General features: G+C 45.8%; 1 protein-coding gene across 1 annotated transcript; it reads right to left on the bottom strand.

Moving 5' to 3' along the window:
* Positions 1-3,776: 3,776 nt before the first annotated feature.
* CD180 (CD180 molecule) lies at positions 3,777-10,256 on the bottom strand. Its single transcript, XM_026106655.2, has 3 exons — positions 9,919-10,256; positions 6,362-6,528; positions 3,777-5,676 (listed from the first exon to the last, which is right to left on the bottom strand). The coding sequence occupies exons 1-3, from the start codon at positions 10,027-10,029 to the stop codon at positions 3,954-3,956; spliced, it is 2,001 nt and encodes a 666-aa protein (XP_025962440.1). The 5' UTR covers positions 10,030-10,256; the 3' UTR covers positions 3,777-3,953.
* Between the last annotated feature and the right edge of the window lie 3,195 nt (positions 10,257-13,451).

Genomic DNA, 13,451 nt, shown 5'->3' with positions numbered 1-13,451 from the left:
ATTTGAATAAACTGAGGGTAGGACGTGACACTAGAGGTTAGAGATCAAGCTGCAAAGAGTTGGGAGGATCAGGATGAGTGGAGAAGGTTGCAGAGATAGCGAAGTAGGACACAGTTGTCATAGAACAAGAGAGAAGAGAGTAAAGGTGTAGGTAAGGGTCTAGCACACAGAAAATGCAGGTGTGAACGAGATGCAGGAGCAGGAGGATATTTGAGAAAGCCACTGGAGAAGGTGATAGCCTGTACCTGTGGGAGATTTTCAGTTGTATTTTCAAGAGAGTGGCAGGTATGGTGCAAGTCAGTGATCGAGAAAGGCTGTCACCTGGTTCTTTCCCAGGTATAGACTGAGCTGGTAAATATGAGAAAGTTCTTAAAGATGCACCATCCATATTAGGACATTCTTTTAAGTCAGTGGGTTTAGAAATTGGCCCGCCACCAACCATCCTGTTCAGAGTAAAATCCTTTTTCAAAAACTGAATTGCATCTTATTGATAAGATCTTGCCTAAGCATAGTTAGGGGAGGAAGAACTTGGCTCAGAATTTTTTGTACAATTGAAATAAAGATAAATGCTTATTAATCTTTGGAACATAACTCATTAGCTAAAATCTGCTCGAGTTTCTTCTCTGTGTAAATACTCATATTGAATTCTGTTTTGCAGACCCATACCAGAACTTTGGTAGCATCTGTAGCCCAGAAGCCAGGATGGTCATGAGTTTCTGTCGGCTACCATTCACGTCAGGCAATTCACTTGGTCTCTTTTTGGGTTGGCTCCTCAGCTACGTGTGAAAAACAAGAGATAAAAGGCCTGACTGAGAACCTAGGACTGCATCAGATCAGAGCTTGATTGGGTAAATAAATTCTATAAAGAAAAATAAATCCAATATCACTTTATACCCTTGCTAAATAATCTCAGACTATATCTTCAGATTTCCAAAATTTTAATATATAATCTGGACATTGTGGTGTGTTATATTCATACAAAAATATTCCTTTAGAATAACCAGTTTCTATATTCAGGGCTCGTGTATCCTGAAACAGACAGTGTATGCCATTCAGCACTGTCGTTGGCAGTGTCCTGTGAATGGTGTTTTACAGACAAATGAAAAAGCCAAGATCCTGCTCTGAGCAGGTCATACTGCAAAGTAAATAAAAGTAAAGAAAATAAAAATGACAACAAATGACAATATGGTTGTTATAAAAATAACTTGTTTTGAGCAAAAGGGGTGGGACACAGGAAAGTGTCTACTTAACTCTCTGTAAATAGATCTTGAACGTATTCACTGTTTCACCTTTTGTTTGACTTTGAGTTTTAATTGACTGAACTTTGCATGCAAGTCTACCCAATGAAAATGGATATCATTTCAGAAGCTGGTAATGTTTAAATCCCACGTTCTCCTCTCCAAATGAAGACGCATTTCAGAAAGTGAGGGGAAAACTGCACATTGCACTGATACTTAAGTTGCTGGTATTTGTGGATTATATTGTCAGGTTATATATGTATATACATATATTATTACCTGATGTTTGGAGCAATTTTTAGCACCTTTCCCAAGCTATAAACTGTCATACTCCCTTTAAACTTCACTATTTGTCCATCACTTTCTTGGATCCGCAACTTTAGAAGGAAAGTAATTTGAGAAGCACGTCCATTTTGTCATGCACACACGTGGGAGCTCATGTTAGATGACTGTGAAAGGCTAATGCTGGAAAGCAAAAAGTTAAGGTGATTGGAGCTCTTAGAGCATTTGAGAACTGCCCTGCTAGGCAGTTTTCTCTTTCGTGGATTACTTTATCAGATAATGCAGTTATTGGAGTTTGCTTGTTTAACCAGTTGTGTTTGCAGAGGGAGGGGGAAAGGTGCCTTGCCTTCTAGGCTGACTTCAGGTGCTTTTCTGCCTTGCTCTCAAAGACAAGCAGAGGAGGTTTTTGGTAGTGCGCCTTGCTCAGTGACATTTCTCTCTCTCTCAGATCAGTCTTTGAGGAAGCCCATGTCTGATATAAGCTGCCCCAACCAGCTTTGATATGCTGCAGTTTTTCACTTCAAACAGGGTGTGCACTTGCAGGGTCAAGAAAAGGTTTTTGTGGAGAGCTCGTCAGTGGCAGCAGAAACAGCGAATGCCTATAAACAGGCTTGTCAGGGCAGGCAATGTCCTGCTACCCAAAATATGGAAGTGTTTATGGTCATCTGGAAAAGAAACATCAAGAAGTACTGCCTGTGCGGTGGTCCGCATGGCCTTGGGCAGCACACAGCTACAACGGCAGGAGGAGGCGATGCTGTGCGGTGAAGCAGGCTGTGGATGTGATGCAAAGGCATGTGAGAGCTGCAAGAGTCTGTATTTTGTAGTCTGAGTCCAGTAATGTTTAATATCCACTGACAGAGGGTAAAAATGGCTTCTCAAATAAGAGTTTCTTATTTGACAAGAAATATCAGCTATTCTTGTCGGTTATTTCTTAAGAACTGAGCAGAAACTTTCTAGTCCAACAGGGATCTTTAAAATCTAGGATAGTAAGTATATTATGGAGGAAATGCCTTTGGGGCAAGAGCTGAAGCTGAATTTCAAGTCCCGCATGGAAGGTGCTCAAAGAGAGCTCTGTTTCCATGCCTCACTGAGTAAATGCAACCTTCAGTTGAACACACCTGGGAGCCTTGCTGTGGGCACATCAAGGCTCCGCACAGTGTGCGCCTTTCTGTGGAGACGGGTGATGGGTTGTACCCCTAGAGAAGATTGCCTCTATACCTCGGAGTCAGCTGGTTGCTGAAGCAATAGTGCCAAAAATTGCATTATAATAACACAGGGGAGATGAGAAGGCACAGTAAGTCCTCATCAGACCTATGGCCAAATACATGTATTCTGTGCTGCCACTGGGTTTATTCACTTGTGGTGGCAGAAAGAGGGATTCAGGAGTTTAATAAGAGCAAATAACAGTAAGTTCATTTTGTCTTCCCTCCCTCCCAGCTGTCACATGTCCTGTTGGAGCCAAGAGCACATCCGTAATCCTTACTTTACTCCAGGAATTCACACACCAGAGGTGACACGAAATAGCTGTGAGCACCACATGCACCTCTGGGATCAGATTCCTGCTTCCTGCTATGCTTCCCCTTTGCAATCTCGGCTTTTCTTCCTGTTCTGCAGCTGGAGGAAACAGCTCCCTCTGCGCTGTCCCTCACTGACCATGCATTGAAAGACAAACACGTGTTTGGTAAAGTCTCTTAGCTGTTGGTGTCAGCTGCTTTTCACAAGTGTAGGCATCTGTAGTGCCAAGTACCCACAGATTTTTGACCAAATTTGCAAGTTTTGTGGTTAAAGCTGAAATTGTTGATAGTCTTCACTTATCATGGAGTGCTACTGAGTCTAATAAACGGACAAGGAGCAAAGCCTGCACCATAGAGGCAGATGAATGGAGAGAGGTTCGAAGAGATGGCCAAGAACTTTCCAACTTTCAAACAGATTTTCAAGAAATCAGAGAGAACCTGATGATACAGACTGTTTCTGTAAGCGCTAAAGGACTGGGTCTTATTTGACTTTGATCGTTGCTCCTGTCCTTCACAGAAATGTTTTTACTTTTTGACTGAGCAGTGTACAGTAATGCCAGCTCTTCAATAGCATTGTTTCTCACATGCTTTTCTTCTTTTTAAATGGAGAGCTGTTTCAGCTCTCAGCCTTTCCCTTTATAGGTACTTTAGCCCTAGTGGCTATGATACCAGTGCTATCATGATGTTGAACTGAGGCATCTCCATAGCAGAAGTTATTCATGTTCTAGGCTCAGGACACAATTTTAGTTTTCAAGACCTCATAAAATGAGGAATTTTTGTTTTGCTAAAATTACGGAAATGGAAAAAAGTATTACAAAAGTTAAAGGAAATACCGAGCAGGAACAAAAACAGTAGGTTGTTTTTCATCCTAATCCAATTGCTGTGCACGTTTTCTTTACGTTGTATATCTATCGTAAACTTAGATTCGCTGGTATCTTTGCCTGAAACAGCGAACGCTCCAGATGATGACAATACATGATAAAATAATCAGGACAACTGCAATGATTGCTGTAGTGCTGATCCCACAGTGGAGAGTAACAGTAGACAGCTGAGCACCAGCTAATGATTTGGGTTCAGAACATGTTGTTTCTTCAGCGTCTTCAATTTTATCCAGATTCTGCTTGTACCAAGTGATTAAGCCAATATTGGAGCAGGTGCATTCCAAAGGATTGTAACTTAAATTGATTATACTGTAGCCAGTTAGGGACACTAGCTTGTCACGTGGTATAATCTGAACCCTATTGTGGGCAAAATTGAGATAGATGCTCTTAAGATTTGAAAATGCATCTGTGCTGAACGCAATAAGCTTGTTGTGGCTCAGATCAACGTGCCTTAACTTCTTGAGGATGTGAAATGCTTGGTCATCTAATGCTGTCAATTCACAGGATGCTAAAATTAGCACCTCTAAATTGGATAGCTGTTGAAGCAGTTTGTTCTTTGGCATGATCCCTGACTCAAAGATATTCTGACTAAGGTCCAAGAGTATGAGGTTTTCCAGGCCTTGAAAGAGATGCTGAGTGCTAGTATTGACCTGGGAGGAGGACAGATTCAGGACTTGCAAGAGATGCAGATTTCGAAAAGGCCCCTGTGAAGTGCTGATGTGAAGCTGAGTGAAAGCGATGTCCAGCAGCTCCAAGTTAGTACCTTCCTTAAAGAGCACATCGTGGACATGAAGTTTGGTGTTGTAGCTCAGGTTCAGGTACCGAAGACTGCTCAAACCATTTAGTGCTTCATTGCAGCAGTCAGAGCTTTCAATGTGGCTATGGCTTAAATCTAGATGTTGAAGCTTTGCCAGTTTCTGCAAACAGCCAGAGCCCAGCTGCAGGGTCTGCGAGTTTCCTCTGACCTGGAGGTGGGTAAGGGAGGGGAAGGCAGCTGCGCTGGTGTTGCAGAGGTGCTCAAAGTTGTTCCCATTGAGAATTAGCTCTGTTAGCACCTTCATACCACTGATGCCAGGGGGCAGCGCACTGATGTGGGTGTGAGTCAGGTCCAGCTTCCGGAGCTTGGTCATACAGTGAAATGTGGCAGCATTTAGGTTTTTGAAGTGCCGTAGCGGCAGATAGAGATCCTTTACAGTGATATTACAGAGGCCTCGTAATACGCCAGGGCTTATGTAGGTCTCCTTTCTCACGTCATCAAATGTTCCCAACCAAAGCGTGTGGACTGAGGAGTTCTGCATCCCTGCCAAGATCCCGGGGATGTTGCTGCAGGCCCCAAAGTCCAAACTGTAGAAACTGGACTGGAAAGCTCCGGGTTCAATGTACAAAATGTCATTGCCTTTAAAGATGACAGTTATGTTACTGGTCTTCTGCAGAATGCTGACATCTTCCACTGTGATTGTTCCTATGTTGTTCATTTGGAAATCAAGGTATTTGAGGTTTTGAGTTGGAAAGTTGGGAGGGAGCTGCAATGAGGAGAGGTGGTTGCTGCCCAAGATGAGTGTATCCAAGTTGTCTAGGTTCGTCATGGGAATAAAGGACAGCCTGCTTATTCCTGTCTGCGTTAAGACAAGTTGCTTCAGGGACTGAGGGCCAACAAATGCTGTGTCAGACAGAAACAGGAGCAGGTTTCCAGTCAGCACAATTGTGTGCAGGTGATTGTTGTTGTGAAAGGCACCTTCATACACCCAGTTGATCTGACACCTTGAAAAAGCAATAGAAGCCAGCATCAGTAGTCTGCCTCGTCAAATGTTCCCATTACTACGTGGTAACCCAAACGGCATTTCATGCATGTAAAAACTCATGATCAACAGCCTTTGCCAGAACAAAACAATGTTTTCCTTTGCAAGGGACACTTCCCTGGGGATTGGTAAGCCCACTTTAAATACAGAGTCCTAGTGAGGAAGCTGTATTACAGCAGAGAAAACTGCCCTGAAATGATGTGTGCAAAATCCCTGTTCAGGAGACATTTGTGGAAGTCGGGCAGACATGAGTTTTTTAGTGTCAAACTTAATCAAATGAAAATCTCTTTTTCTAGAGAAAAAGACGAGCACTTATAAGGACTTGGGCCTATCTTTCCCTAGGTTTTATGAACAATATCTTTATGGAGAAGTAAGTTAAAAAGTTGCTCTAGTCATTTTGTTTGTCTTAGCAACAGCAGTATGTAGAAAATGCGTATTTCACCCACTGTCGGGCAAATGACTGTCACTGGAGGAGAAGCCTAGATATTGCCCAGTTGTACCAATCTTTAGTAAAATACCAGCGACCATCTGGAAATGCTGCTGCCAGTTTCCCTGTGCTGTTGTGGACTCTGGGAGCCTTCAGCTCTGAGCAAGGGCAGAGGGTTTGGACCAACAAGACCTCTGAAAGTGAGGATGATCTACTGTACCTTGTTAAATCCAAGGAGAGCAGACTCTTCAGCTTTGAGAAGGTTGACTTCCGAAGGGAAGGAAGCAAGTTGAAGCTGAAGTCGAGGAGTTCTGTTGTGACAGGTAGCTTTTCAGGAATTTCCGTCAGACCTAAACCTTCACAGCTATAGCTTTTATTGACTATAATCTGTGGAAAATACATAGTGAAACTCTGAGATAGCTGCTCTGAATATAAATATGAAACTAACACATTTTAAAAAGCAAATAGAACTTTGAATTATTTAAAAAGGTAGCAATCATAACTCTATGAAATCTTAACATAGGCTTGAAATGCGCAACCCTGGGACTTTATGGAGTGTTTTTGAAATGAATGCCTTGAATCTTTCTTGTACTAATCTGAAGCGTCTCATCTGTGTTTATCAAAGTTAGCATATATGAAGATTGTTTACTGTTCTGGATGAATTATTAATCTGTAAGAAAGAATCCTCACAAGGTATCTTTAAAATCTGAATATCGTGAGTTTTGTAAGAAAGCTTATTCTGAAATAAATCTGAGGAGAATCTTGCAGAGAGGAGGAAAAAAGAGCAGGCCTAGAAAGGAAAATGTTCAAATTAATAGGATTTGAATTGCTGTTGTATGCTGCAGCGAGAGAATGGTAGGAATGTTCAGCTCAAGCTAGGTAATGATAATATCTGATATAGTGAGTCTTCAAATTTTCTATGAAGACTTTTCAGTTTCAGTGAAAATAAAATGATCTATTATGTAGAAAAGTCTACTCTCTGAATACCAGAGGAATTCATTAAACATATCTGACCAGCCTTTTCCTCCAGATGATGGTTCAAAAGGTAGTTCAGTCAGTCAAAGCCTGGGACTATGGATGTCGATCCATGCATGAAAACACAGCCCAAGAACTGCCTGCTGCTGCTGTTTAAAGAAATAGAAATGCTCAAAGTAGCAAACTTTGCTGGGGGCTGTACAGCCGTGATTAGGGACTCAAGCGTACCCAGCGCAGCACAGCAAGCAAGGCTGAGGAGACTGCCTGCAGCATCCTCCCGCACCAGCTTTGCCCAGCCTCTGAAGTGCCCTTTTCCCTGCCTGCATGTTATTTGGTATGTGGGGCCAGACTGGGAGGAATGGGGTCTCTGGACAAGCTTGACAGCAGCAGTTCTGGAAATATCCTGTCAGGAAGCTCAGAGACATCTCATCTGACTCATGCATAAGTAAATGCAAGCTCTGCGCATGCACTATGCAGTTGACTAATCTGACCACAGGATTTCTTTGCCTCACCATCTCCTAGCTAAGAGAAACATTATTTAAATTACGTGCACCAGTATCACGATGTATAATTTGCAAGCTTTTGGATTATCTTGGGCAGCATGTAGGTAAAAGGGTCACCTTACAGGTGCCCACAGCACGTGAGGAGACTACTACAGCCTTTTGACCAAAATAGAGGTTATAACCATGCCTTAACGCCTAGTTCACTCCATGTTTTAATTAGATTCAAGGCTATTTTAATAGCCTGAATAAAGCAAGCACAGAGAGTGGAAAGGTCGGTGAGAAATGTGGATGACACACAACCTGATGCTGGGCTTAAAGGGGAAGCCTTCATGGTGGCTGGAGTGCTTTGCTGTGTGTGCATGTTCCAGTCATGCACTTGAGCCTGATCATCTGCAGGTGGCACGTTTTCACTGCCTCCCTGGTGCTGGGAAAACCAAGGGTGGATGCACTTCCCCTGTTTGGTCCTGGCTTGGTTATGTGAGGCTGAGAGGACTTAGAGCGTCAGAGATACTTGCAGAAGGAGAGAGATGAAGATAAAAATGATGTGTGTGCTGGGGCTGGGTGATGTCCCCATTTCTGGAAGTCCTGCCTTCTCCATATCTCCGAGAGGGTCCTTAATGAGCAGACGGCACAGCAGCCGTTCTCTGTAGGATGGAAGCACGTGGAAGCACTGTATTTCTGTTTGGGTGCAAGCGTACAGATCCCTGGGGTATGGTGCATTGTGTGCAGACCTTGCCAAACATGCAGGGCCTGGCATGTTTTAGACCAAACCAAGCCTCTGCTCTTTGGCAGGGTGGGAGACCCAGGCAGAAATGCAGGCATTAAATAGCCTCACTGGAGGAGGAAAAAGCAGTGTTGTAGCAAGTGGTCTTGGATCCAGGCTGGATACAGAGAACACTTTCTTCTCTTCCTTTTCGCACAAATCTTTCAAACGAAAGGTGCGAGGGAGCCCCGTGGCAGCCCCGCGTGGCTGGGGCTCCGCAGCCGAGCAGGCAGCAGCAGAGAAACGTTGGCAGCGGCAGGGCAGAGCCAGGAGGAAGGAAGGAAGAAAAGGACTTTTACCAAGAAAAAGCGTGTGGTGCAGGTCGGGGGAGGCGAGTGCAGCTCCTCAGCTGCCGCGCTTCCCCTGGGGGCCTTGGGGTGCCGGCAGGGCCCCGCAAGCCGGATGGGAAGTGGCCCCCCGGCCCCTGGTCCCGCGCAGCCCTGCCGCGGCGGCGGTGGGGTGCAGAGCCAGCCCTGCACCTGCTGCTCCTGGTGGCAATGCACAGGCTGGATTCCCATCGCGAAGCACCTAAATAATGTAGCGTTGGTCACTATAGAAACAGCCAAATGCAGACTTAAGAAAAGCCTGTGCTTTCAATACCGACGAGCAAAAAAGAACCTACGGAGCTGGCTGCTGTAACACGCAGTTTAGATTAGAAAAAGAAAAAAAAGTTTAGCTGTCAATATAAATGAGAACAGTGCCAGTGTTTTACCGTTCAAATAAAATAGCAAGATCAAGATCTCTGTCTGCTTACACTCCAGGGTAAAGTGGATCTTAAAGGGATGTGAGGAACGACTCCTCCCCTGTCATATCTTGTTGTACAATTTAGCGTGCTCTGGGATTTGTACATTTAATTCAGGAAAGAATTTGCTACAGGTCCCAACTGTGCTTAGAGTAGGGCTGGATTTCCACAGTGCCTCTTCCTTGAATCAAAATACTTGCCTTCTTTTTTTTTTTCTTTTTTTCTTTCTTTTTTTTTTTTTTTAATTGGGAGATAGGACTAGCCTGTAAGACTTTCTTTTCTTCCTCCTGACCCTGGAAAAACCCTGTTTTTCTCGTTCTTGCTGTTTTCATGTGATATAGCAAGTCCTAAACTGCAAATACCCATTTATGAGCAAGAGACACCATCAACTCATCCTATACAAATTCCTGTAGAGAGAGCATAGCGTAAGAGACAAAATTCTTATATCTGTTCTCTCTGTAGCTCTGATATCTGCTATAAATATCCCTTTGAGATTTTATCATCCTTTGAGCTTTCTGGAAAGTAAAAGGCCAGATGAAAAGGAAGGAGGAATGGTGCATGGCTGTGTGTGTGAGAGAGCGAGGGAAAGTGAGCGCCCGCATGAGTGACTGATTTAACCCAGCACATTTCAAGACATCCGCTTTATTTCTCTGATAAAGGTTTTCAGATCCCCTTGAGAAAAACCTCTCAGCAATTTAAAACAATGAGATGTCAGCATGCAAGCATGCCCCGAAGACTGATCCTCTACATAGACGATTCCTTTATCTCAGCAGAGACCAGTGACCATCACTCACCTCAGCGCACACCGTATCTACAGTGCGGGATGCTTCACGGCTAATGCAGACAGGCACTATGAAAACCAGAAGGTAAAAATAACCAGCCATTACAGAGTTGGGTGTATTCATTGCATGGGTGATCTTCTGATATCCTCCCTCTATCAAAAGCGAAAGAGGACAGCAAAGCTGAGACGAACAGTCTGCAAGAAAGCAGGCTTAAGAAAAAAAGTGTTTGCCAAACCTCCTAGGCTTAGTGCGAGCAAAACAGCAGTTTCGGAGTGAGAGAGGAACTTCCTTGCTTTAAATATAGTCAAATGACTGTGTGCTGAGGCTTTTCTCAGACAGAACAGATACAAAAAAAAAGGAAAGTGAGAGAAATTTTTCTTTATGCTCACGTAAAACAAAATCTCTCCCCTAAAGACAGTGGAGTTACTTCAGAGTGAAATAGGAGGTGGAGCAAAAAGAGGGAGATTAGAACGCAGCTTTCCACCGATGTGCAATTTAATGCAGTAAAAAGTCTCTTGAGTCAAGCAGTTTGGTCCTGAAGCTCACAAGAGTCTGTAAAAGAGCTAAAGTATAGGCACAAGACCTGTGACTTACTTCTCTTCTGGGTTTTTGATAAAAGACACTTTTTTGCAAAAAGGATCATTATGCTGAAAAATGTCTTTCATTAGCAACTGCAAATGCTCAGAAGTATTATCTCCGTCTGAAAATGAACTCTTTTTCCCCTGGTATTTGCATTATTGATACTGATTGGTCTTCTTAAGGGGAGCAATGTTTCTTCCTAGCTGCATGGCAGGCACTCATGCGCCTTTATTTTTTTTTCCCCAGGTGGAAAATAGGCTCGCAAGTCTATGGTAGGTCCTCTCTAGGGCTTGTGTGTGTTTTACAGGGGAGCTCTGTCCCCTCACTAATGAAGTGGAGGGGAGAGGCTGAGCCGCCTCGGCTGGCGCGGGGGTTTTCTGGGGCAGGGGCAGCGTGCTGGGGGGCTGTGCAAAGTCCAGCGAGAAAAGTGGCTAACACACAACCTGGTGCTGAGCTTAAAGGGGAGACCTTCGCGGCGGCTGGAGTGCTTTGCCGGGCCTGCACCTTCCAGCCGTGCACTTGAGCCCCCTCATCTGCAGGTGGCCAAGACGGCTCTGGCGGGGAGCCGTGCTGGCCCCGCCGAGGCTCCGGTCCCCGCGGCTGCTGACAGCACTGAGCAGCCTGGCCAGCCAGCTGCATCCTTATTTTCTTTGCTTTCTTTCATTTTTTTTAATGGCTGAGTTAAGAGGTTGGTAACTTCGATGGCAGCAGCCCTAACTGGCACTCTTTCTTCATCACCTGGTGAAGACCGGTGCGATGAAAACGCACGGGCTTGGGAAAACAAGAGGGGAAGCGAGCGGCCTCTGGACAGAAAGCGCAGCCCGCTTTCCGCCACGGGCAGTGCTGGGCAGGGGCAGCAGGGCCGCCGACGCCTGTGCGCTCGGCCGCGCTCCCCCCGGCCCCTTGCGGAGGGAGCAGTGCTGCCTGGGGTCGCTGCCTCAGCCCCTCTCGCGTGGGCGAGATGTCGGCCCCGCGGGCGCCTGGTGTCCAGCGGGCACTGCGGCCGCCCAGGGCGCGGAGAGGATGGGGCGCCTCTGCCCGGCTGCTGCGGCTGTTTGCTGCTGGGACACTTCTCTGCTGATCTTACTTGGCTTTTTTCGTGAGAGAGTGGTTCCCCACGGTCTGAGTGCCCGTGGCCGAGGGCTGGGGCCTCCCAGGCGGCTCCTGGGCCTGCCCTGCGCGTCCTGCGGGGCTCCCAGCCTTCCCTCCGCGGCCCCCTCCTGGTCCTGGCTGCCTCCGGTCACCCTTGCAACCTTGGGTCTTGCTTGTGGGAGGGTGCAAAGACCTGGAGGTAAAAATTCTCCCTTAAACCACCCATATCAGAAACCTCAATTTTAAGACAAATGTGCTGTTTTGTAAGGAATAACCTTTAAATCAGGAGGGGATATTGGCTTAAGCTAATCCTACCTGTTTCTGCTTTGCAAATATATTAGTAAAAATGTTGTGGATTTTACATAGACTTAATAGGATAGAGATAAGCCCAGAGACTTATTTTTGGGGGGGTTTTGAGGAAATGGGAAGCTTTATGATGCAAATAATGAATTCCAGAGGCTGCTTCAATTTTGGGTAATGAAGATTTCATTATGAAATTGCTATTGGATGACTGAAGTTCTACTTTTTGTTCGTGTGCACAAGCAGTTGCTGAGCTTAGAAAAAAAGACTAATAATTAGAAGCGTTTGAATTATTCAGTACATGTGCCTATCTGATTCGTTTTTCTCTTTGTGCTCATAAATGAGCAAATCAGAGGTAAGAGTTTTTCGTTGGTGTGGTTTGTATGAGGAGGCACCAGGCAGGATGGTATTTCTGCGCTGTTTGCTGCGGGTATCTGGCACGGGTTCAGTCTCCGGCCACGCAACAGCTGTGCCTATGATTGCAGCCGGGTGACAAGATGCCTTGGAGATCCCTGTGGCACCCTGGACCCATCGCAGGCCCATTCACCTTCTGCGTTAAACCGGGAGGATTCCCTTTTCTGCCTCTTTTCTACTTTTTATGCTGGTGATTGCTGTTTGTAAGTGCTGGATGAACCCTTTGTACAACACAGCCTGTGCAGCGGGGCTGCCAGGCCACGAGAGTGGCCAGGAGAGGCCTCTGGGGAATATTTATTTGTTGGGGGAATATTTATTTGTTGGTAATTTTGCTTTCTGTGCGCTTGTCTGGAAGTCTTCCCACTCAGATTTAAGAGCGTGTGAATGCCAGTGATGGGCATCGGTTGCTTGCCACCGCTAAGAGCTCGCAAGTTGGTTAATACTTCTGGAGGGCTGAGCAAATAGTTAAGGGGCCTAAGCCTTGCGTTGACCCAGGGAAGCATGAATTACCTGTTTCTCCGATGGCTGGGGAAACCAGAGGTTTAAAGACCTGTGTGGGACCATGGGTAGACACGAGCTTAGGACGCTGGAGGTGCGACTCTGCCTCTGGGCTCAGGCCTCTAGAGGGCTCTTCGTTTCTAGGGAAAGGATTATTGCTCTTATTACGGGTCCCTGTCAAACCTCGCTGAGTCGGTAACACCAAACCGTTCCCTTGGCACTAACTTCTGAATACTGCATCACAAGTGACTTTCACAAACAAGTCCCTTTCCCTTGAAGAAAAAAAAGTCCTCCAAGCAGGACTGTAAATCCCCTCCAAGTTCTCCATTTTAAAATCAGTGCTGAGCTAGATTTGAGGAACAACTGAAACTCGCAGAACAAGGGTGAGTCATCCACAGCTTGTGCCTACCTTCCCCACGCCCAGGAGCAGCGGCCGCCCTTCCCCTGCGTGAAAACTGCCACTGAGGTGGCGTTAGGCACCGCAGTGGCCACGGCGGCTGAGGGACCGGCTTGGTCGTCAGCCAGGCTGGTGTGATATGGTCCTGGGTGTCATTTTGGTGGGTGCTGTTAGCACAACACCAAGGTCGCAGGACGCCAGAGCACCCACCCATGTAGCGAAAAGCGGGTCTTGTTTTGGAGGAGAGGTCCCGGCCCATTCTGCA

The sequence above is a fragment of the Dromaius novaehollandiae genome, chromosome W (genome assembly GCF_036370855.1).
Source record: "Dromaius novaehollandiae isolate bDroNov1 chromosome W, bDroNov1.hap1, whole genome shotgun sequence".
In the NCBI taxonomy this organism is placed as follows: Eukaryota; Metazoa; Chordata; class Aves; order Casuariiformes; family Dromaiidae; genus Dromaius; species Dromaius novaehollandiae.
Note: the sequence above shows the minus strand (reverse complement) of the source record. Positions and strands in the feature narration are given on the sequence as shown.